The 22709-nt window shown below is 36.6% G+C and overlaps 1 protein-coding gene across 3 annotated transcripts in view; it reads left to right on the forward strand.

Annotated features, from left to right (window-relative positions):
• kcnab1b (potassium voltage-gated channel subfamily A regulatory beta subunit 1b) overlaps positions 1 to 22709 on the forward strand; it is a 76638-nt gene that overhangs the window by 43221 nt on the left and 10708 nt on the right. For all 3 annotated transcript variants that reach the window (XM_048162573.1, XM_048162575.1, XM_048162574.1), the window contains 2 exons: positions 89 to 132; positions 5229 to 5315. In XM_048162573.1, coding sequence (XP_048018530.1) covers positions 89 to 132; positions 5229 to 5315 — 131 coding nt within the window. The remainder of the gene's footprint in view (positions 1 to 88; positions 133 to 5228; positions 5316 to 22709) is intronic.

Here is a 22709-nt window from a genome sequence, read left to right on the forward strand (position 1 = left end):
CTTATTTTCTCCTTGAGATTTAGGCATTATTTTCTTTCTTCCTTTCTTCCTTTCTTTCTTTCTTTCTTTCTTTCTTTCTTTTCTCTAGGGCAGAGACAGAGCGTGGGCTCTCGAGGAAGCACATTATTGAAGGTATATTCTTCTTCTTTCTTCTAATCCCCCTGTCGTTTGTAATTGACCTGAACCTTTTTTTCTTCTTTTCTTTCGCATTGCCTCCTCCCTATTGATTTTTTTTCTCCTTCGCTGCAGTAGACTGTGTGTGGCCTTGTTCCTAATAAAAGCATAGCACCCACACCAACATTCATTCTTAAACAGTGTGAGATTCTCTCTCTCTCTCTCTCTCTCTCTGAATCTCTCTTGATAAATGCTTATACAGAGAACATATGCAAACCAAAGGTAATGATTCAAATACAGTATGTATATAGACACAGAAACCATTCACCTTCAACTTTTATTACACTTCCAAATAGAATTTTCATAATCATATGATTGTCTTCTTTTCCAGTAAAATATCAAAAAATATCTTGTTTTAATTATAATTTTTTCTGGAAGCAATACAAAAATGCTGATTAATACTAAAAATAATTTAAACATACATACATCACTTACAGATTTAGCTGCCATTTGTTAAATTTTTAAAACCTTTAAAGACTTTTTTATTTTATTTTGTAATTTAATTTTTATTTAACCATATTTACATGGTATTCTCAAACACTTACATGGTATGATCATAAGCTTTATTTGAGTGCTTGATTAAGAGTGCAAATCTACATGTAATAATATTCTGATTTATCTCTGCTCTATTACTGTATTCCTATGAGATAAAGGCAGATCACTGATTTTAAGAGAGTTTAATATCTGTAATGTCATTTCTGTATCACTTTCAAATTGAGAAAACTGTTAGTATTTCATGAAACTAACTGAATCATTCGCATACTTCGCTCATCCTTCCCTCCCTCCCATTCCCCAAGTTATTTTTATCACTCTAGCTTGTGTGTACTTTTCCTTCCTGGCTCATGGCTCTCTCCCCTCCTCGTTAGCTCGTTTATATGACATTGTTTGTGGACTAGAAAGAAACGTCTGTTTATCCTCTGTGTACTTTTTAAAAAGCTCCCTGCTAAGAATATCTCCCCCACAAACCCAGAAAATTCTGACTGATTAGAGCCGTGGCGGTTGCGAGGGTGCACTCGGTGAGCCAGGGGCAGATTAATGAGTCTGAGATTGGCTGGATTACTGTGTTTTTCTGATGGACGAGTGTGCGGTTTATCTGTCAGATTAATTTCAGTACGGCAGAGTAATCACATTTACCGTCTGATCACCTGAAAGCTATCTGACAACTTTGTTTCAACACACCTGGTGTTTGCTCTTTTTCTTTCTCTCTCAGCCAAGATTTATTGGCATGACTGTAAAGCATCAGTTATGCCAATGCATTACTTTCACAGTACTTACACACAGGTGTATGAAATAAGAAAATGTAATTTAAAAGAAAAGCTATGTTCAGGCTGTTCAGAGGCAGTGACCCAAAAAAGTATTTGGACACTTAAGCAGCGCTCAAAAAAGTTTGAATGCCATTGCATTAAATAACAAAATGTCAAACCAAGTGGCATTTATTTAAAAGAAAAACAGCACAAGCACACATTTTCTGCAAAACATTTCACAGAACAGATGTTTGTGAGGTTCTTAATGGAAAAATAACAGATTTTTTAAAAGAAATTATTACTTTTATTCAGCAAGATTTCTATTTCAAATAAATGCTGTTCTTTTTAACTATATACAGTATTTATTAAAGGATTCCGAAAAAAAGTCAATTTTCACAAACATAAAACAAAAACTATTTCTTGCGCACCAAATCAGCATATAAAATGATTTCTGAAGGATCATGTGCGCTGAAGACCGAAGTAATGATGCTGAAAAATAAGGAATACATTATATTTTAAAAAATATGTATTAGGAAAGCAAACAGTATTTTTCTGTATTCATAAAATAAATGCAGTAGAAGCGCATAAGAGACTTCTTTTAAAAAAACATAAAAAAATCAGTAACACTTTACAAATTTCATTAGTTAACATTAGTTAACTACTTTAGTTAACATGAACTAAGAATGAACAATATTTACAGCATTTATTAATCTTAGTTCATGTTAATTTCAACATTTACTAATTATTTACATTATTAAAATCAAATGTTGTATTTGTTAACATTAGTTAATGCACTGTGAATTAACATGAACAATGAACTGCTAGATTGTATTAACTAACATTAACAAAGATTAATAAATACTGGGTCCCACTTTATATTAAGTGGCCTTAACTACTATGTACTTGCATCAAAAAATAAGTACAGTGTACTTATTGGGTTCATATTGAATTGCAAAACACTTTTGCTGCTATTGAGGTGGGATACTGGTAATGTTAGAGAAAACTTTGGTGGTATGGGTAGGTGTAAGGTGTAAGGGATGGGTCAACAGTGTAATTATAAATGTAATTACAGAAATTAATTACAGATGTAATTACATGCAGGTGTTTTTAAAATATAAGTACAATGTAAAAACATGATTAATTTAAATGTAAGTACATAGTAGTTAAGGCCACTTAATATAAAGTGGGACCAATACGGTAACAAATGTATTGATCATAATACATTAACTAACTCAATGTTAACAAATGAGGCCTTTTTGTAAAGTGTTAGCAAAAAATCTTACTAACCCCAAAAATTTTGGTAATGTACATAATTGTCTATAGTTTTATGTGACACTCATTTTGAATGTGCCTGATGTGCCTTTTTGGGGCCACTGGTCTAAATAGTAATGAAACAACATATTTTGGTCAATATGATTGACTTTTTTTTTTGTGTTCCCAAATTTTATACCAATAAATATGTAATACTTTTATGACTGATAACTAATATAATGGCCGATATTATACATCTGTTAGGATTGTGTTCAAAACAGTGTTCATGCGGTCTTTAATTTTTACAAGCTTCCAAGCCTAAAATTAGCCCTGATATTATTAAAGGTGCCATCGAACGTTTTTTTACAAGATGTAATATAAGTCTAAGGTGTCCCCTGAATGTGTCTGTGAAGTTTCAGCTCAAAATACCCCATAGATTTTTTTTATTCATTTTTTTAACTGCCTATTTTGGGGCATAATTAGAAATGCGCCGGTTCATGTTGCGGCTCCCCGCCCACGGAGCTCGCGCTTGCCTTAAACAGTGCATAAAGAAAGTTTACACTGCTAATATAACCCTCAAAATGGATCTTTACAAAGTGTTCATCATGCATACTGCATGCATGCGTCGGATTATGTGAGTATTGTATTTATTTGGATGTTTACATTTGATTCTGAATGAATTTGAGGCTGTGATCCGTGGCTAACGGCTAATGCTACACTGTTGGAGAGATTTATAAAGAATGAAGTTGTGTTTATGCATTATACAGACTGCAAGTGTTTAATAATGAAAATAACGACGGCTCTTGTCTCCGTGAATACAATGAGAAACAATGGTAACTTTAACCACATTTAACAGTACATTAGCAACATGCTAACAAAACATTTAGAAAGACAATTTACAAATATCACTAAAAATATCATGTTATCATGGATCATGTCAGTTATTATCGCTCCATCTGCCATTTTTCGCTATTGTTCTTGCTTGCTTACCTAGTCTGATGATTCAGCTGTGCACATCCAGACGTTCTGCCCTAGTCTAATGCTTTGAACATGAGCTGGCATATGCAAATATTGGGGGCGTACACCCCGACTGTTACGTAACAGTCGGTGTTATGTTGAGATTCGCCTGTTCTTCGGAGATCTTTTAAACAATGAGATTTATATAAGAAGAAGGAAACAATGGTGTTTGAGACTCACTGTATGTCATTTCCATGTACTGAACTCTTGTTATTTAACTATGCCAATATAAATTCAGTTTTTAATTCTAGGGCACCTTTAACTTCCGGTATCACCCTAATCAGAATAATCTTGTTCATTTTAAACCTAATACTGGATGCTACCAAAATGGTTACTGTTATAACCCTAGTCTATAAATATACACAAATAAACACATTACTGACAGTGCATAATGTATGTTATATACTGTCCCTCAGTCTTTGTTCTCTGTCTCTCTGTCTCTCTCTGTGTTGCTGAATGGGACAAAAGTAGTGTCAGACTGAATCATTCATCCTTTCTCTGCTTCCTCATCTTTTTTCTCTTCCTCTCCCCTCATGTCTGCAAAGCTGCACTCTTCTAATCTTCTCTCAACTGCTCACCTGTTCCTATTTTTGCTCTCTCTGAGTTTCCTCTCTCCTCCCATCCCTCCATCTCTTTTCACACTTCTGGTTGTCAGATATAGCAGCTCAGAATGAATGTAAATTCTTTGGCAACTGCATGAGTTTGAGTCTTCATTTTAGATCTTTCCTATTTTATAGAATAGTTGAATGAATTTTCATTACTCACCCTAATGTTGTGCCAAACCTTTTTTTCTTTCACAAAACATAAAAGAATATATTAAAAGATTAGTACACTTTCAAATATACTTTTCCTGATAATTTACTCTCCCCCATGTCATCCAAGATGTTCATGTCTTTCTTTCTTCAGTCGAAAAGAAATTAAGGTTTTTGATGAAAACATTCCAGGATTATTCTCCTTATAATGGACTTCAATGGCCTCTAGACGGTTGAAGGTCATTTACATTTTTTTCGAAAATGACCGATCGTTTCGCTAGATAAGACCCTTATTCCTCGTCTGGTATCGTTTAAAGCCACACTGAAACTGTAATTTTGACCTTCAACCGTCTAGAGGCCATTGAAGTCCATTATATGCAGAAAAATCCTGGAATGTTTTCATCAAAAACCTTAATTTCTTTTCGATTGAAGAAAGAAAGACATGGACATCTTGGATGACATGGGGGTGAGTAAATTATCAGGAAAATTTTATTTGAAAGTGGACTAATCCTTTAATGTTTTTGCTGTTTAAGCTCCAAAAATGACAAAAGAAAACCTCATAAAAGTATTATAAATGTCCATAGAACTCATGCATTAAATTCCAAGTGTTCTGAAGCCATACAATAGTTTTGTGTGAGGAAGAGTCCAAAGTCATAGCGATAAATGTCATTCCTCCCGATGTTCCCCAGACCATCTTAAAGCAGTTTTGTGTGCAGTTTTTATCACAAATCAAACTCTCACTACTAAAAATCAATTATCTTATACATTCTCTCTCTCTCTCTCTCTGTAGGTCTGAAGTGTTCTTTGCAGAGGTTACAGCTGGAATATGTGGATGTGGTTTTCGCCAATCGCCCTGACAGCAACACACCTATGGAGGGTAGGTGAGGCTTAGGCCTGAGACGCACTCTATGCAAGTCACTATGCAGATGCTTCTAGATTTACTAGCTCAATTTTGTGCATCATTGCATTCTGAAATATGTTAGAGGCAATTCATAAAGCAATGCATTTAGCATTGTCACAAGAGCAGGTATAGCGGGCATTAGCATAAACTGTCAGCAGGTTTCCTCTTTACTTTCATGGCGGAGCAACAGTTTGAAAAGAGCCTTGCTGAGCAAGCCAGTTAAAGTTGATTTGTTTTTATAGCTACTTGAATAAAAACTAAGTGTTATGGCATAGAACTTTTGAAGATAACTCTTGCGCTCCCTTGAGGTCTGAGGTTTGTTACCACCCAAGAAATGCATTATGCAGTAAAGGTTTTCTGAGAAACACTGTTGATATTTGAAATCAACTCAAACAAACACACCCCTCCCTTCATTGCTCCGCCCCCCAAAATGCATGAACATGCAATGCAAGAATTAATGTCTCTTTATCACGGCTGAAGCAAAGCAAAATAACGCTTTGTGAAAAATAAAGCCAAGATGAAGAACAAACGACAAGGAAGAACAAAAAATTAACATACTGTAGCTCCAGACAAACAATGACACTCAAAACTGTCCTGTTACTATAACTACAACAACAGCATATTTTGGTTCTGTGGAACATAGCAATAACAATGTTACTCACGTATACAGTGTCCTCCACAAATATTGGCACCCTTAGTAAATATGAGCAAAGGCGGCTGTGAAAATACATCTGCATTGTTTATCTTTTTGATCTTTCATTCAAAAAATTCACAAAATTCTAACCTTTCATTGAAGGAAAAGAATTGAAAATGGGTGGAAAAGCTCATTATGAAGTAAATGTTTTTCTAGTTCATGTTGGCCACAATTATTGGCACCCAATTATTGCAATGTCCTTTTGCCAAGATAACAGCTCTGAGTCTTCTTCAATAATGCCTGATGAGCAATGTTCCCTCTAATTTTTTTTCTCGCTGAGCAAAACTTTTCTCTGTTGAGCGCACATTTTGGTCACCTGAGCAAAAACATACTTTATATCAGACCTGTACAATGAATGTAAACACACAGACAAAAAATGGTTTGATCATGCAACTGTAACATTTAACTTTAATGTGCCGTTTCTATTTTATTTGACCCTTGATGTAACTTAGTGATATATTAAATAATATGTTTGAAAACAAGCAGTTCAGTCACTAAATTAAGCACATTTTAGGTTACTTGAGATTTGTTCACATTGCTGTATTAACTGTACCAGTCTTTACCAAGAAATTCTATTAAAAATAATTTCTGTCCTCCTGCAGGACAGTTCAATTCTTTATAATAATATAATATGAGCAGTTACAATGATGGTTCAAAACAACCATAATGTGTTTTTGTGCAGTCAATTATTAGCAAGACAGTGTAAAACCATCAAAATTAAATGTTTATTGCTTATGAATTTCACAGATTTTTTTATACCAGGAGGTTTCAAGATTTTTCGTGGCAAGGAGCCCTAAACAATCCTTATGAGATCATTTTTTTTTATTAAGCTTACATTATAATATAATAAAATATAATATAATATTTAAGTATTTAAACTGATATACAGTATTATATCAGTTTAAATGCTTCCATTTGTTTTAATATATTATAAAGTAAAAACAAACTGAAGCATTTAAACAGATCTGATAGCTAAATATTTTTAAGAAAAGTGAACATGTTAACTCTTTTATAGTTATCTAAACATCCCTAAAACCCACAGCACCACCACACACAATAATCTATTTAAACTGAGGTATATCACTGATGTATTTTGAGTTTGCAAGCTACACCTGTGGTGGGTGTGTGATTGTAAATGTCTCAGAGTTTTGTTCATTCTGTGCCCATCATCCGTTATTTCCACCACTTTTCATTAAAACATGACGTTTTATTTCACATTTCTTTTCGTTTCGCGTTGCCTCTCGTATTGAGGTATTTAGTCCGCAAACATGACAGTATTCTTACCGCGACTGATTTGGCTCAGGGCCAGCCAGCTCACACGCGCTCAATCATTTTCTTTCTATGAAACCTGTAAACCGCATTCACCGGTTCCAACTCTATAGCGATAATAACTCTATAGCAGTTGTCCAGAGCACTGCAATTATTTCTCATTTAAACTACTACAATCAAATGGATTTCCCCACACATGATTTTCATGTCTGTTCTCTGTGCGGCAATTATTTTTTCTGCGCGGCCGCGCACTTCTGAAGCCGTGGCCGCGCAGAAAAAATAATTGCCGCGCACAGCTTAGAGGGAACATTGCTGATGAGTTTGGAGAATACCTGAGGAGAGATCAGAGACCATTCCTCCATACAGAATCTCTCCAGATCCTTCAGATTCCAGCTCCATGTTGGTGCTTCTTCTCCTCAGTTCACTCCACTCATTTTCTTTAGGTTTCAGGTCAGGGAACTGGCAGAATGGCAGAAGCTTCATTTTGTGCTCAGTGACACATTTTTGTGTTGGTTTTGATGTTTGTTTTGGATCATTGTCCTGATGGACGATCCAACCACTGCCCATTGTTACATTTCTAGCAGAAGTGGTCAGGTTTTGATTTTTTATCTGTTAGTATTTGATAGAATCCATGATGCCATGTATCTGAACAAGATGTCCAGGACCTCCAGCAGAAAAATAGGCTCACAGCATTAAAGATCCAGTAGCATATTTAACCGTGGGCATGGGGTACTTTATATCCATGTGTGCACCAAACCCATCTGGTGGGTTTGCTGCCAAAAAGCTATTTTTTTAGTTTCATCTTACCACAGAAGCCAGTCCCATTTGAAGTTCCAGTCTTGTCTGACAACTGAATATGCTGGAGTTTGTTTTTGGATGAGCAAAGAAGGATTTTAAAAAAAAATTTTAGGCTTTCTGAGACTCAAGACTCAACTAATTTCTGCAATTCTCCAGCTGTGATGCTTGAAGAGTCTTTGGCCACTCAAACTTTCCTCCTCACTGCACATTAGGACGATTTAGACACACGTCCTCTTCCAGGCAGATTTGTAACCTCTTTAGTTGATTGAAACTTCTTAATTATTTCCCTGATGGTGGAAATGGGGATTTTCAATGCGTTAGCTTTTTTCTTATACCCATTTTCTATTTTGTGAAGCTCAACGATCTTTTGCTGCACATCAGAACTATATTATTTGTTTTTCCTCATTGTGATGAATGATTAAGGGGATTTGGCCTTTGTGTTTACACATATTTGTACTCCTGTGGAACAGGAAGTCATGGCTGCTCAATTTCATGCTCCTAGTCACCCTGGTGTGCTAAAAAATGTAAATGTGAATGGGAATATACTTCAGAGATATTTTACTTAGAAGAATTTCTAGGGATGCCAATAATTGTGGCAAACATGTATTGGAGAAAAACATTTTTGAATGAAAGATCAAAAAGATAAACAATGAAGATTTTTTTTCACAGCCGCCTTTGCTCATATTTACTAAGGGTGCCAATATTTGTGGAGGGCACTGTAGAAGTAGAAAGCTTATGACAATGTTTTTTTTTTACTTTGAATGAATATGTCTCGTTGTATTGTTCTGGTTTAAGGGATTAATAATAATAATAGTAATAAAATGCTTAAAAAATGACAATGTTGTTAGCCTACCAGAACCAGAAGTAAACTTTTTTCCAGGCATCTGATTGGCCAACATGACTTTTGACAGCGCATTGTTGTGTGTTTTTGTGTTTTCATGTGGACGGAGATTTTTTTAAAACCGTGCTTGTGTGGAAGGCTTTTTTAAAAAGATAGAGGAAAAACTCTGTTTATAAAAATATCCATGTATGTGTGGACTAGGCCTAATATTAACGCAGGTCCTAAAGCTCTTGCTGATCATAACCCTTCTTTTTTAGTGATCTTCCTCTGACCTTTTCTCTTTTGTAATGTCTCTCAGTGATGTCTCTTTCTACAGTCTCCCTCTTGCTCACTCTCTCTCCTCCCCCATTATGAGAGGACACGCCCCCTACTGCTGATTGGCTACAAGTGTGTTGTGGTGCTCGGTCCAATTCACTTTCAACTGTGCTTCTCAGAAATCGCTTACTGCACCTTTAAGTGCACACTAACTTTAACTGTAAGATTTTTTAAATGTTTTTGAAAGAATATGCTCACCAAGGCTGCATTTATTTAATCAAATATACAGTAAAAACAGTGATATTGTGAAATATTATTACAATTGTTTTCTATTTTAATATGTTTTAAAATGTAATTTATTCTTGTGATGTCAAAGCTGAATTTTCAGTATCATTACTCCAGTCTTCAGTGTCACATGATCCTTCAGAATATGCTATCATTCTAATATGCTGATTTGGTGCTTAAGAAACATTTTTTATTATCATCAATGTTGAAAACAATATTTGTGTGGAAACGGTGATATTTTTTCAGGATTCTTTGATGAATAGAAAGTTCAAAAGGACAACTTTTATTTGAAATAGACATTTTTTGTCATTATAAATGTCTTTACTATCAATTTTGATCAATTTAATGCATCCTTTCTGAATAAAAGTATTAATTTATTAAAGAAAAAAAAATCCTACTGACCCCAAACTTTTATGTATAAAGGGACCCTGTGCTTGGGGCACGCTTTTGCCATCTTGGTCTTAGTCTGTGTGTGTTACTGTGAGTTGGTTGTGTGTGTGTGTGTGTGTGTGTGTGTGTGTGTGTGTGTGTGTGTGTGTGTGTGTGTGTGTGTGTGTGTGTGTAAAACAGGATGTAGGATGCTATTTCCATACATCTCATGAGACTGTTTTTTCCATGCTGTTATCGTAATCCCAGTCTAACCAATCTCTCACTCTCTTTCAATTTCTGAGGCACTGCAGCGCACAGGAAGTCTACTTCTTAAACACTTCCCATCACCAAATCTATATTTCTCTCTCTTTGACTCTCTCTCTCTAGGGGGGATTATATGTAGCGTTGCCCATGGGGTACATAGTGTATTTTTAAGCTGCTCTTTCCTTGCTGTGTCTCCAAATTCGAAACCTTTCTTCTCACACTTGTACACATATGCACACAATCACATGTTTACATACACATACATCTAAATGAGGACATACCACTTTGCATTGCTTTTATGCGAGGCTTTTTACATTTTTAGAAATTAAAAGCATTATTTTATTTTATTTTGTCAGATTTAGTGAACTTCTGTGGATAAATTTGTTAGTAAACCCACACACACCTGAATTCTGACATAGGACTTCTTTAGGATTTTTCCTGTATGCCTGAGCAAGTCTTATCAACACGTAAACACATTTTACATGAGGGTTACAAGCCAGAAAAGTAATGCATAGACTTCCCACAGTGTGAGGATAATCTCAAGAGGACTCTCCATACAAATCAGAGCTTTAGAGCCACTGCTGTGCTTTGCGGTGGGGAAAAGCAGAAGATCTATCAAATTAAAATGTTTAATCATCATTCTACCATCAAGACTGGGGTGATTTTAATCCAAATTGATGTGCAGTGTGTGCTTGGCACATACAGTTGAATCCTCGTGGGAAGATAATAGGGTATTTTAATAAAAGAACATTTTGGAACTAAACTGAGAACAAATTTTACTGCCAATGTTCTCCCTGGAGATTTGTTTAGGTCATTGCCTTTTTGTCACTGAGCTTTGTGAGAAAGACGTGAGATCACCAATGTGATGTTGGAGCAGATATATTGGTACTGTACATATTTGGGCTTCAGAGAATGTTCAAAAAAGTGTGTGTGTATATATATGGCTATTCGTATATATATATATATATATATATATATATATATATATATATATATATATATATATATATATATATATATAGATATATATATAGATATATATATATAAACCTTATTCGTCAATATATATATATATGGGTCATTGACGAATAAGGTTTTTAAAAGTGTACAAAAAACAATTATGATATAATTAATTTTGAATATTTATTAAGTGTTAACAATGAGATTATCTGGTTTTTATAATCAATTAACACAGCTTTTGTCATTTTTTACAATATGGACAAAATTTGTCACCAAAAAAAGTTATTCTGTGACCTGATGTTTCGGGACATTCGTATGAGCAAGTTAAAACATGAATTTTTTAAATAGTTAAAAGAGAGTTACTTTGCTTCATGACCATGTGGTCCTTTTTAGGTTTATGAATGATGTCACATCCTGTCATATGATACCGACCGCATGACTTGATCCAAAATGGTCCCTTTATATTGGTTACTCCGAATGACATCAATGAAATTAATTTTTCCGGACATTCTTTCTCATAACAAAGCAACGACTTCTACATATAATTTTAATACCATTTTGCACTATGTTAATATATGATGTTATAAAATTGTGCCAGAATAAAAAATATATACATTTATTACTTTTTAAGATATTTTAATCACAATTGAAATGGCTGTATTGGCCTTTGGACGGTTAAACCGAATGACCTTTTGACACCTCAAAATCTTCAAAATACCTTTATGTGTAGCCTTTATATGTAGTAATTATATAAATATAATTCAAACCTTTGTGATTCAATAAAATAGATCTAGTTGTACTACCTTACATACCTTGGATGTCATATCTTTGTTTTTTATTATTATTAAGGCCTTTGGACAAAAAAATTAACCGTCACGTCATTGACCCATAGATAGATAGATAGATAGATAGATACATACATACATACATACATACATACAGATAGAGATATTAAAGCCACAAATCAAAATCATACAGCACTGTCTCTCTTTCTCTCTCTCTCACAAACACACACACACACACAAATCGAATCAAGCTATCATATGACACAACTACATGCAGCACAGAATGACTAATACCTTACAAAAAAGTACAGTGGTAGTACCAGGATGCTTTCTAAACCTGACTGAGTTTGCTAAGCATTATGGGAAATGATTAGGTCATCAAGATGTCATTTTAATGTTAATTTTGGTGCTGTCACATGTCTGTTTGTTTTGGACTCTTTGTTTGATTTTCATTGGTTCCTGTGTTCCTTTGATATAAATTCCTGCCACTCAGTTTCCATGGTCACCATCATTATTAGTTCATGTTTATCAGCTGTATCTTGTTAAAGGTGCTAAAGAGGATGTTTTGTTTTATACATTTTTGCAATATTACTTGAAACTGTTTTTTCTAACTGATAAAAGACTATTTATTAGGTGCACTGAAAGGAATAATATTAATATACATCATCTGTGCACGAGGTAGGGCCTTAAAAACATCAGCCAATCATTTACGCGATCATCGCGTAAACGATTGGCCCTCTGGCTTGTCAATCACTGCCGTGACGTTCCTTGTGCGAGACGTGCGCGGATTGGCCCTCTGGCTTGTCAATCACTGCCGTGACGTTCCTTGTGCGAGACGTGCGCGGATTGGCCCTCTGGCTTGTCAATCACTGCCGTGACGTTCCTTGTGAGAGACGTGCGTGGATTGGCCCTCTGGCTTGTCAATCACTGCCGTGACGTTCCTTGTGAGAGACGTGCGTGGATTGGCCCTCTGGCTTGTCAATCACTGCTGTGACGTTCCTTGTGAGAGACGTGCGTGGATTGGCCCTCTGGCTTGTCAATCACTGCCATTACGTTCCTTGTGCAAGACGTGCGCGGATTGGCCCTCTGGCTTGTCAATCACTGCCGTGACGTTCCTTGTGAAAGACGTGCGCGGATTGGCCCTATGGCTTGTCAATCACTGCCATTACGTTCCTTGTGCGAGACGTGAACGGCTGCGCGCTCCAGTAACTTTCCACACTCCACAGGCGCCACATGCAATGTTTTTGTCAGGAGACAGGAGTAACAACTGCAGATTATGAGTTACCTGCGGTGAGTCCGACATAATGAATCCACTAACACGACACAGCGAATGCCGGTGTTAAACACTCGTGTTCCAATACTCGTGCACGAGTTTTGGGAGGCGTTCCCTCGAATTGAGCTGTGAAGGAGGGGGCTGTTCTGACGCATGCGCTCATTTCAAAAACTCACTAACAGTCTTTGTTTCTCAGTCGATGAAAAGATCCTCTTTAGCACCTTTAATCACCTTATTTTCCACACTACTTAAGTTCCTGCTTTTCTGTTGTTCTTTGTCTGGTTTCGTCAGTGTTATGCATGTGTAATGCTCTTCATGTGTGGATTTATTAAAGATAGTATTCTCTCTTCATCATTGTGTTTGTGTTGGATCGTCTACACGGCATTGTGACAGGTGCTCTATAGACTTTTCTTTTCAGTGCATGAGTGTAAATGTGATTTTTGTTCACTTTTTTTAAACTGAGGGACATAATTATTTTCTGTAATAATTAAAAGTATGTTATGGATGCTGTTGATAGAGCATAACTTGTATCGAATCACCGTTGGATACCACACATACACGCACAGTCTCTGAGCATATAAAGACCTCTTATAGGTCACATTTATAACTTAATGAATACAGCATTACTCCAAATACCCTCACGGTCTGTGATACTTGTCGCCGTTTTAATAAACACCAAACACACATCTGTTTATTAGTGTTCATCTGATATTGTAGACTAAGCACCAACTGGCTGTTTCCACAAACCTCAAATGACCTGTTTGAGCTTTAGTCGTCCACATCAGTCCATTGTAGAGATATTAAAGCCACAAATCAAAATCATACAGCACTGTCTCTCTTTCTCTCTCTCACAAGCACACAAATTGAATCAAGCTATCATATGACACAACTACATGCAGCACAGAATGACTAATACCTTACAAAAAAAGTACAGTGGTAGTACCAGGATGCTTTCTAAACCTGACTGAGTTTGCTAAGCATTATGGGAAATGATTAGGCATAATTCTGTTGCTGTTTAGAGCACTCACATTACATCTTTTCCTGGTGCATTCCAGGTCATGTTAAACTTTTTCTGAGATTGTTAAAATAAAGTTTAAAGTGCTAATAATGATCTTGATGTAATCAAAGTAATAAATCAATAGAGTATACACACATATACACATTTTACAGTGGTGGTCAGAATTATTGGCACCCTTGGTAAATATGATCAAAGATGACTGTAAAAATAAATCTGCATTGTTTATCCTTTTGATCTTTAATTCATAAAATTAGAAAAAGTCTAACCTTTCATTGAAGAAAAAGAATTGAAAGTGGGGGGAAAGTCACATTATGAAATAAATGTTTATCTACAAAACATGTTGGCCACAATTATTGGCACCCTTTTATTCAATAATTTTTGCAACCTCCTTTTGCCAAGAAAACAGCTCTGACTCTTCTATAATGTCTGATGAGTTTGAAGGACACCTGACAAGAGATCAGAGATCATTCCTTCATGCAGAATCTCTCCAGATCCTTCAGATTCCCAGCTCCATGTTGGTGCTTCTTCTCTTCAGTTCACTCCACTCATTTTCTTTAGGGTTCAGGTCGGGGGACTGGGATGGCCATGGCAGAAGCTTCATTTTGTGCTCAGTGACACATTTTTGTGTTGGTTTTGATGTTTGTTTTGGATCATTGTCCTGATGGAAGATCCAACCATGGCCCATTATTGGATTTCTAGCAGAAGTGGTCAGGTTTTGAATTTTTATTTGTTGGTATTTGATAGAATCCATGATACCATGTATCTGAACAAGATGTCCAGGACCTCCAGCAGAAAAATAGGCCCACAACATTAAAGATCCAGCAGTATATTTTACCGTGGGCATGGGGTACTTTTTATCCATGTGTGCACCAAGCCCATCTGGTGGGTTTGTTGCCAAAAAGCTCTTTTTTTTTAGTTTCATCTGACCATAGAAGCTGGTCCTGTTTGAAGTTCCAGTCGTGTCTGACAACTGAATATGCTGGAGATTGTTTCTGGATGAGAGCAGAGGATTTTTCTTGAAATCCTCCAGAACAACTTGTGGGGATGTAGGTGCTGTTTGATCATTTTTTTAGGCTTTCTGAGACTCAAGACTCAACTAATCTCTGCAATTCTCCAGCTGTGATCCTTGGAGAGTCTTTGGCCACTCAAACTTTCCTCCTCACCATGCATTACTACGATTTAGACACTCGTCCTCTTCCAGGCAGATTTGTAACATCTTTAGTTAATTGGAACTTCTCAATTATTGCCCTGATGGTGGAAATGGGGATTTTCAATGCTTTAGCTATTTTTTTACAGCCACTTTCTATTTTGTGAAGCTCAACAATCCAATGCTGCACATCAGAACTATATTCTTTGGTTTTACTCATTGTGATGAATGTTTAAGGGAATTTGGCCTTTGTGTTTCCTCATGTTTATTCTCCTGTGGAACAGGAAGTCTCGGCTGGACAATTTCATGTTCATGATCACCCTGGTGTGCTAAAAAAATTTAAATATGAATGGGAATATATTTCAGAGATATTTTACTCATAAAATATTCTAGGGGTGCCAATAATTGTGGCCAAAGTGTTTTGGATATAAACATTTATTTCATAATCTGATTTTCCCCCCACTTTCAATTCTTTTCCTTCAATGAAATGTTAGATTTTTGCTAATTTTATTATTTAAAGATCAAAAGGATAAACAATTCAGATTTATTTTTGATCATATTTACCAAGGGTGCCAATAATTCTGACCACCACTGTATGTCAAATAAATGTTCTTTTTAACTTCCTATTCATCAAAGAATCCTTTTTCAACAAAAATATTAAGCAGCACAACAATGATAATTATCAGAAATGTTTCTTTAGCACCAAATCAGGATATTAAAATGATTTCTGTAGGATCATGTGACACTGAAGACTGGAGTAATGATGCTGAAAACTTTTCCATCACAGCAAAATATTTAATTAAAAAATTTAAAGCAGTTATTTTAAATTGTAATCATATTTCAAATTGTCAAAATCATTTTAAAAATCTTACGAAGCATAAACCTTTGAACGGTAGTGTATATGTGTTTTAAACCTGGACTAATACAGTTTTTAAAATCAACCAAGCAAAATTGTGACTGAGCTTGAAAGGCTGTGATGAGCATGTATTTTTGTTGCATTTGAACTGACTACATTTATTGAATGTAAATAGTTGATTTTTGCTCTTTTACCTACATTTTCTCTTGTCTACAAGCATTCAACTTTGGAAATTGAAATCAAAATCCACTTGTCAAAAATCTGAGGGGACATTTGAGCATGACGCATCTGCACATGCACACTGCAGCCTACGCACTGCAGAGACCCCAGACATTCACATTACATTAGATTAATACTTCAGGGTTCTGAAGTTTGGATGTTCTGAGAGATTCAGCTGAACTGAGCTAGAGTTTACAGTCTCTCGTACGAGCTATACAATGGTTTGCTGAAGAACCATTCATTTTTGTTCACACTGACATGTGCCTCTGGCTTCCTGTGTTTTTGTCTTGCTCTCTCTTTTCTTGAGCAGATGTATTGTTGTGCTTCGCTGACGTTCACTTGGTTTTTCTCCTCCATTCTCACCCACACACTCACATTTCTCTTCATTCGTACAGAGTTCGTAATAAGCGAGTGGGTGTGGGCTTTCATTTTCATTATGTACTGAGGTAAATTTGGCTTCTGTTTTCTAGCTCCTGTTCTTTTTTTTCACCTTCTGTTGCCTTATTTTCCTTGTCTTTTGTTTCTCACATTCATGCATTCAGCTGCCCTAGTCTCACAGGATTGGTCCACATTGGACTATGACCTGCCCATTCAGGCCCTGTTTACACCTGCTGTTAAGATGCCTTTTGGTTGATCAGATCACAAGTGGACGAGGGAGACACATTCCTGTTTACACCTGGTATTTTATTCCATCTCTTTTGTCCACTTTCATCCACTTCTGTCCTGATTTCTTCTAGGGGAGCATCTATGGGCGGGTAAATGTTTTTTTTTTGTTGTTTTTTTCAGATCTTTCGATCTAATGCACAAAATAAGCTTGTGTAATTTACATGTAATTTTTACGGAAAAACACAGAGAGCATTGGTTTCTTCTCTGACAGCCATAAGACCACAGTGAACTCTGTGAGTGCATGTTAGAAATCAGGAATGATGCTTGGTACGTTTTTCGTTTTCAAACCAAACATGGGTCTCCAGCCAACAAAATTTAAATCCCGTCTGGGTGGCATGCTTTCCATAATGTTTACACATTAGGTCAGTAGGCAGAGAGTAGGTGGTCTTTTGTGGCTATTCGAACACATTCAAACACATGAGCATTTACAGCACGATAGCAATCTGGTCGCATGCGTTTTTGACTACCTCTGGAAATGGTCGAAAGCTCAAAGCATTTACACCCCGTTTACACCTGTATTTAGTGTCGTCCATTTGTGATCTGATCGACCAAAATGCATCTTGATACTAGATGTAAACAGGGCCTTAGACAAGAAAAGATGACATATACAGTGCTCAGTGTAAATGAGTACACCCCCTTTGAAAAGTAACATTTTAAACAATATCTCAATGAACATAAAAACAATTTCCAAAATGTTGACAAGACTAAGTTTAATATAACATCTGTTTAGCTTATAACATGAAAGTAAGGTTAATAATATAACTTAGATTACACATTTTTCAGTTTTACTCAAATTAGGGTGATGCAAAAATGAGTACACCCCACAACAAACACTACTGTATCTAGTACTTTGTATGGCCTCCATGATTTTTAATTGACAGCACCAAGTTTTCTAGGCATGGAATGAACAAGTTGGCGACATTTTACAACGTCTATCTTTTTCCATTCTTCAAGAATGACCCTTTGAGTGATGCTCAACTTATCTCTTCAGAATTCTCCATAGGTGTTTGATTGGGTTCAGATCAGGAGCCACTGAATCACTTTCACCCTGTTCTTCTTCAGAAATCCAACAGTGGCATTAGATGTGTGTTTAGGATCATTGTCATGTTGGAAAAGTGCACGACGACCAAGGGCATGGAGTGATGGTAGCATCTTCTCTTTCAGTAGAGCAGTACATCTGTGAATTCATGATGCCTTCAATGAAATGCAGCTCCTGACACCAGCAGCACTCATGCAGCCCCACATAAGGACACTGCCACCACCATGTTTCACTGTAGGCACCATGCATTTTTCTTTGTATTCCTCACCTTTGCGACGCCATACAGTTTTGAAGCCATCAGTTCCAAAAACATTTATCTTGGTCTCATCACTCCAGAGTATAGAGTCCCAGTAGTCTTCATCGTTGTCAGCATGGGCCCTGGCAAACTCTAGGTGGGTTTTTTTGTGTCTGGGCTTTAGGAAAGGCTTCTTTTATGGACGGCACCAATGCATGCCATTCCTCTGCAGTGTAAACCATATTGTGTCACAGGAAATAGTCACCACAGTTTGGCTTTCTACTTATTTAGATAACTGCAGTGAACTTGCATGCCAATTTTCTTCAACCCTTCTCATCAGAAGATGCTCCTGTCGAGGTGTTAACTTCCGTGGACAACCTGGACGTCACTGTGAGATGTTTTAAATTTTTGTACCACTTTTGCTACAGTATTCTGACTGATAAGTAAAGCTTTGCTGATCTTCTTGTAGCCTTCACCTTTCTGGTGTAAATAAATTAGTTTCTTTCTCAGGTCTAATACTCAGGTCTCTGACATTTCTCTTCCATGTGGTGCCACTGCTGACAGCATGAAATTAGACATTTGTAGTCTAAAATTTAGCTTTGCTCCAGAGACTTTCAGTGGGGTGTACTCATTTTTGCATCACCCTAATTTGAGTAAAACTGAAAATTTTGTTCTCTAAGTTATATTATTAACCTTACTTTCATGTTATAAGTTAAACAAATGTTATATAAAACTTAGTTTTGTCAACATTTTGGAAATAGTTTTTGAGTTCACTGAGATATTATTTAAATGTTACTTTTCAAAGGGGGTGTACTCATTTACGCTGAGCACTGTATGACTGACATAACATGTAACTGGCCACACAGTTAAGGCCCTTTCACACTGAGCGCGACACGATAAAGTGAAGTAAATGGTGCTTTCACACCAAACGCAAAATGATTGATCGCCTTCGGCTAATTCACGTCTGCACAGTAAGTGCCACTGACCGAGAATGCATTAAACGCCTGCACACTAGGTGGTGCAACCCACTATTCAGCTGATCGGGCTATTGTCTTTGACTACTGAGATGAAGAATCACTTAAATGTTTGGATATAGCACCAAAGGCACACAAACTTTTAAGAATCACAGAAAGCGAGGAAAGGAAAAGAAAAGGATGGCTTAGCATTCTGTGCTATAGCGTAACCAATATCGCCCTTTTGTGTAACAGCAGCGGCTCCGGGCACGTGATCTAAAGCTCATATCTAATTGGACGACCCATTTCATCACAGGGCAACTGGGGGGGGGAAAGACACACTGGTGGAAAAAAAATCTTGCTTTGTCGCACTGTGATTGATCTCGGTGTGAATAGATCCATAGGGATCTATTGTTTTGATTCAAGAGCGTCATTACTTTGTACATTTGCAACACTTAATCGCGCTCAGTGTGAAAGGCCCTTTAGTTTTTTAATGTGCCATTTAAAATCTGTTTTCTGAACTATATACCACAAAAACAGTGTGGTGTAAAGAAAAAATATATATATTATTTACACATATTATTTAAAAAAAAAACTTGAGCTTAAAGGTTTTGTGAGAGAATGCAAAAGCATTGAAATATAATTTTTCTTCACTTATTTTCTTTCTTTTTTTTTTTTTTACCACCGTTATATCCCTTAAGGGGCTTCATACCTTAAGTCATTCCAAACTTGTTTTTCTTCTGTGGAACATAAAAGAGGATATTTTAAAGAATGTTTGTCCATACATTGAAAGTCATTGGACCTCATTGACTCACACTGTATGGAAAATATCTGGTTAACTAGTGGACTAGGTAGACTGATTGCTGCCAGCCAATCAGATTAGAGTCTGCCAGATTCAGCTAGTGCGTTCCAATTTTCGTGCAGATCAGACAGGCAGTGAACGTACTGTTGGCGGTCCTCAGGCGTGCCATTTGATGAGACTAGGGCAGCCCTGCAACACTACCGTGAGATGAAGAGCTCCCCAAAGACATCATTCACTGGTGACGTGTAGTGAAGATGAATCGCAGAGTCAGTGGACACACAACAAAGCCCAGAGTAATGGCCACAGTGAAGCGCCTCGAGTCAAAACACTGATGAGACAGAGAAAAGCAGCTCTTTGCATATGAAAATCTGAATGATGAAGCAATAAAGCAGCTTTATAAGCTCATGACGGAGGCGTTTTAGAGCAGATCTTACTCGCTGCTCTTATCCAAAAGCTATAAAGCACCATTGAAGAGTAACGACTGGACTGAACTGAACTCAAAACGGCGGTAAAGGGCTCTGATGGTAATGGCGCAGAACAGTCGTGCCTTGAGGATGTCAGAGCAGATGGTGTTCCTCTTGGCTGCAGAGTGGCACTCTGTCAAACATACACACTGACATCGTATGCAAGCATATGACGACACAAAGACTGTTGTCTTTGGGCATTATATATGATAACCTACATGATTTTTGAAACATTATACTTGATTTTTCTTTTCTATTTATATCGCGTTCATTATCACAGATGAATCGCTTTCGATAATGAACGCGATATTGCATAGCTTGACAGTGAACTACGGCTCTGTCTATTAAATGCCGCTCCATTTGAAAGCAGGTGATGGCGATTTAGCGGTAACCAGGGAACCGGCTTTACTGACGAAATGCGCGTGACAATCGCATGCGATATATCGCCCAGCCCTAATACACGATCTTATTAGTAATTGTAGGCATTGGCCCGTAAAGTGTGGTTCTAGCACCCATACACTAATCTTCATGTTAAAGGGGTGGTTGATTATGATTTCACTTTTTTAACTTTAGTTTGTGTGTAATGTTGCTGTTAGAGCATAAACATCTGCAAAGTTACGACGCTGAAAGTTCAATGCAAAGGGAGATATTTCCTTTTAAAGAATTCCCTGTTTAAGGACTACAACAAATGGCTGGTTGGAACTACGATGAGCTTCTTCCCGGGTAAGTGACATCACTAACCCTAAAATTTACATAAACCCCACCCCCGAGAACACGCAACAAAGGGGGTGAAGCCATGTTGGGCTGCTTTAGAGAAGAGGAAGAGTTGTAGTAGAGTGTTGTTGCTATGTCGTCATTTTACAAACGAGGGACAATTCAATGCTGCACTGTAAAAAACATCCCAGTAAAATTTACGGTAAAAAAACGGCAGCTGTGGTTGCCAGAACTTTACCGTAAAAAATACAGTAGCAACGTTAAAAAAAATCTGTTAAATTTACGGTAAAATAACGTATTTCATTAACTGATATAATGTTGATTTACCAACCTAATGAAGTACTAATATCTGTTTTGTACCTTTATAATACACTGACAGTCACCAAACACAGTGGTGATAAGAGTCACGTGATGAATCAAAGTTTACAGTTTTTCACTTCCAAAAACTGTGAATTTAACGGTATTTTACCATAAAATTACATTAAATGTACCGTTAGATCTATTACAGTTATTCACCATGTATAGTACGGAAACTTTCTGTAAACCAATTGACAGTTTTTCACCGCAGCATTTTTACAGTCTTTTACTGTTAAAATCACGGTCATTTTTTACAGTGTGGATTTGCACAAAATATTAACATGACGGCACATGCTAGTCGATGAGTTGAATCAACTCCACAGCAACTACATAAATGTATCCACTAACCATTCAGAAACATCCAGTTTCATTCTAAAAGTTGTAACTTCTTCCTGAGTCTCTCCATCAGTGTCTGACTCCAGTTTGAACAATGCTGAACACCGTTACCGACAATCCTCATTTTGCCTGCGTGAGATTCTCCAGCTTTGTTGAGCAAACAAAGCGCAAGCTGTTAAAGCTCCGCCTTCTTCTGGAAAGGGGGCCGGGAGCAGCAGCTCATTTGCATTTAAAGGGACACACAGAAACGGCATGTTTTTGCTCACACCCAAATAGGGGTAAATTTGACAAGCTATAATAAATGATCTGTGGGGTATTTTGAGCTGAAACTTCACAAACACTTTCTGGGGACACCAGACTTATAGTATATCTTGTAAAAGGGGCATTATAGGTCCCCTTTAAAGTTTTCAAAAGAAGTCTCTTATATTCATAAAGGCTGCATTTATTTGATCAAACAATAAACACTGTAATAATGTAAAATACAATAAAAAATTGTAATAATGTGAAATAATGTTACAGTTTAAAATAACTGTTTTCTATTTGAATATATTTTAAAATGTCATTTATTCTTGTGATGGCAAAGCTGAATTTTCAGCATTATTACTGTAGTCTTCAGTGTCACATGATCCTTCAGAAATCATTCTAATATGACGATTTGCTGCTCAAGTAAGATTTCTTACTATTATCATTGTTGTAAACAGTTGTGCTGCTTACTATTTTAGTGGAAACCTTGGCACATTTTTCAGGATTCTTTGATTGAAGAACAGCATT

The sequence above is a fragment of the Megalobrama amblycephala genome, linkage group LG17 (genome assembly GCF_018812025.1).
Source record: "Megalobrama amblycephala isolate DHTTF-2021 linkage group LG17, ASM1881202v1, whole genome shotgun sequence".
In the NCBI taxonomy this organism is placed as follows: domain Eukaryota; kingdom Metazoa; phylum Chordata; class Actinopteri; order Cypriniformes; family Xenocyprididae; genus Megalobrama; species Megalobrama amblycephala.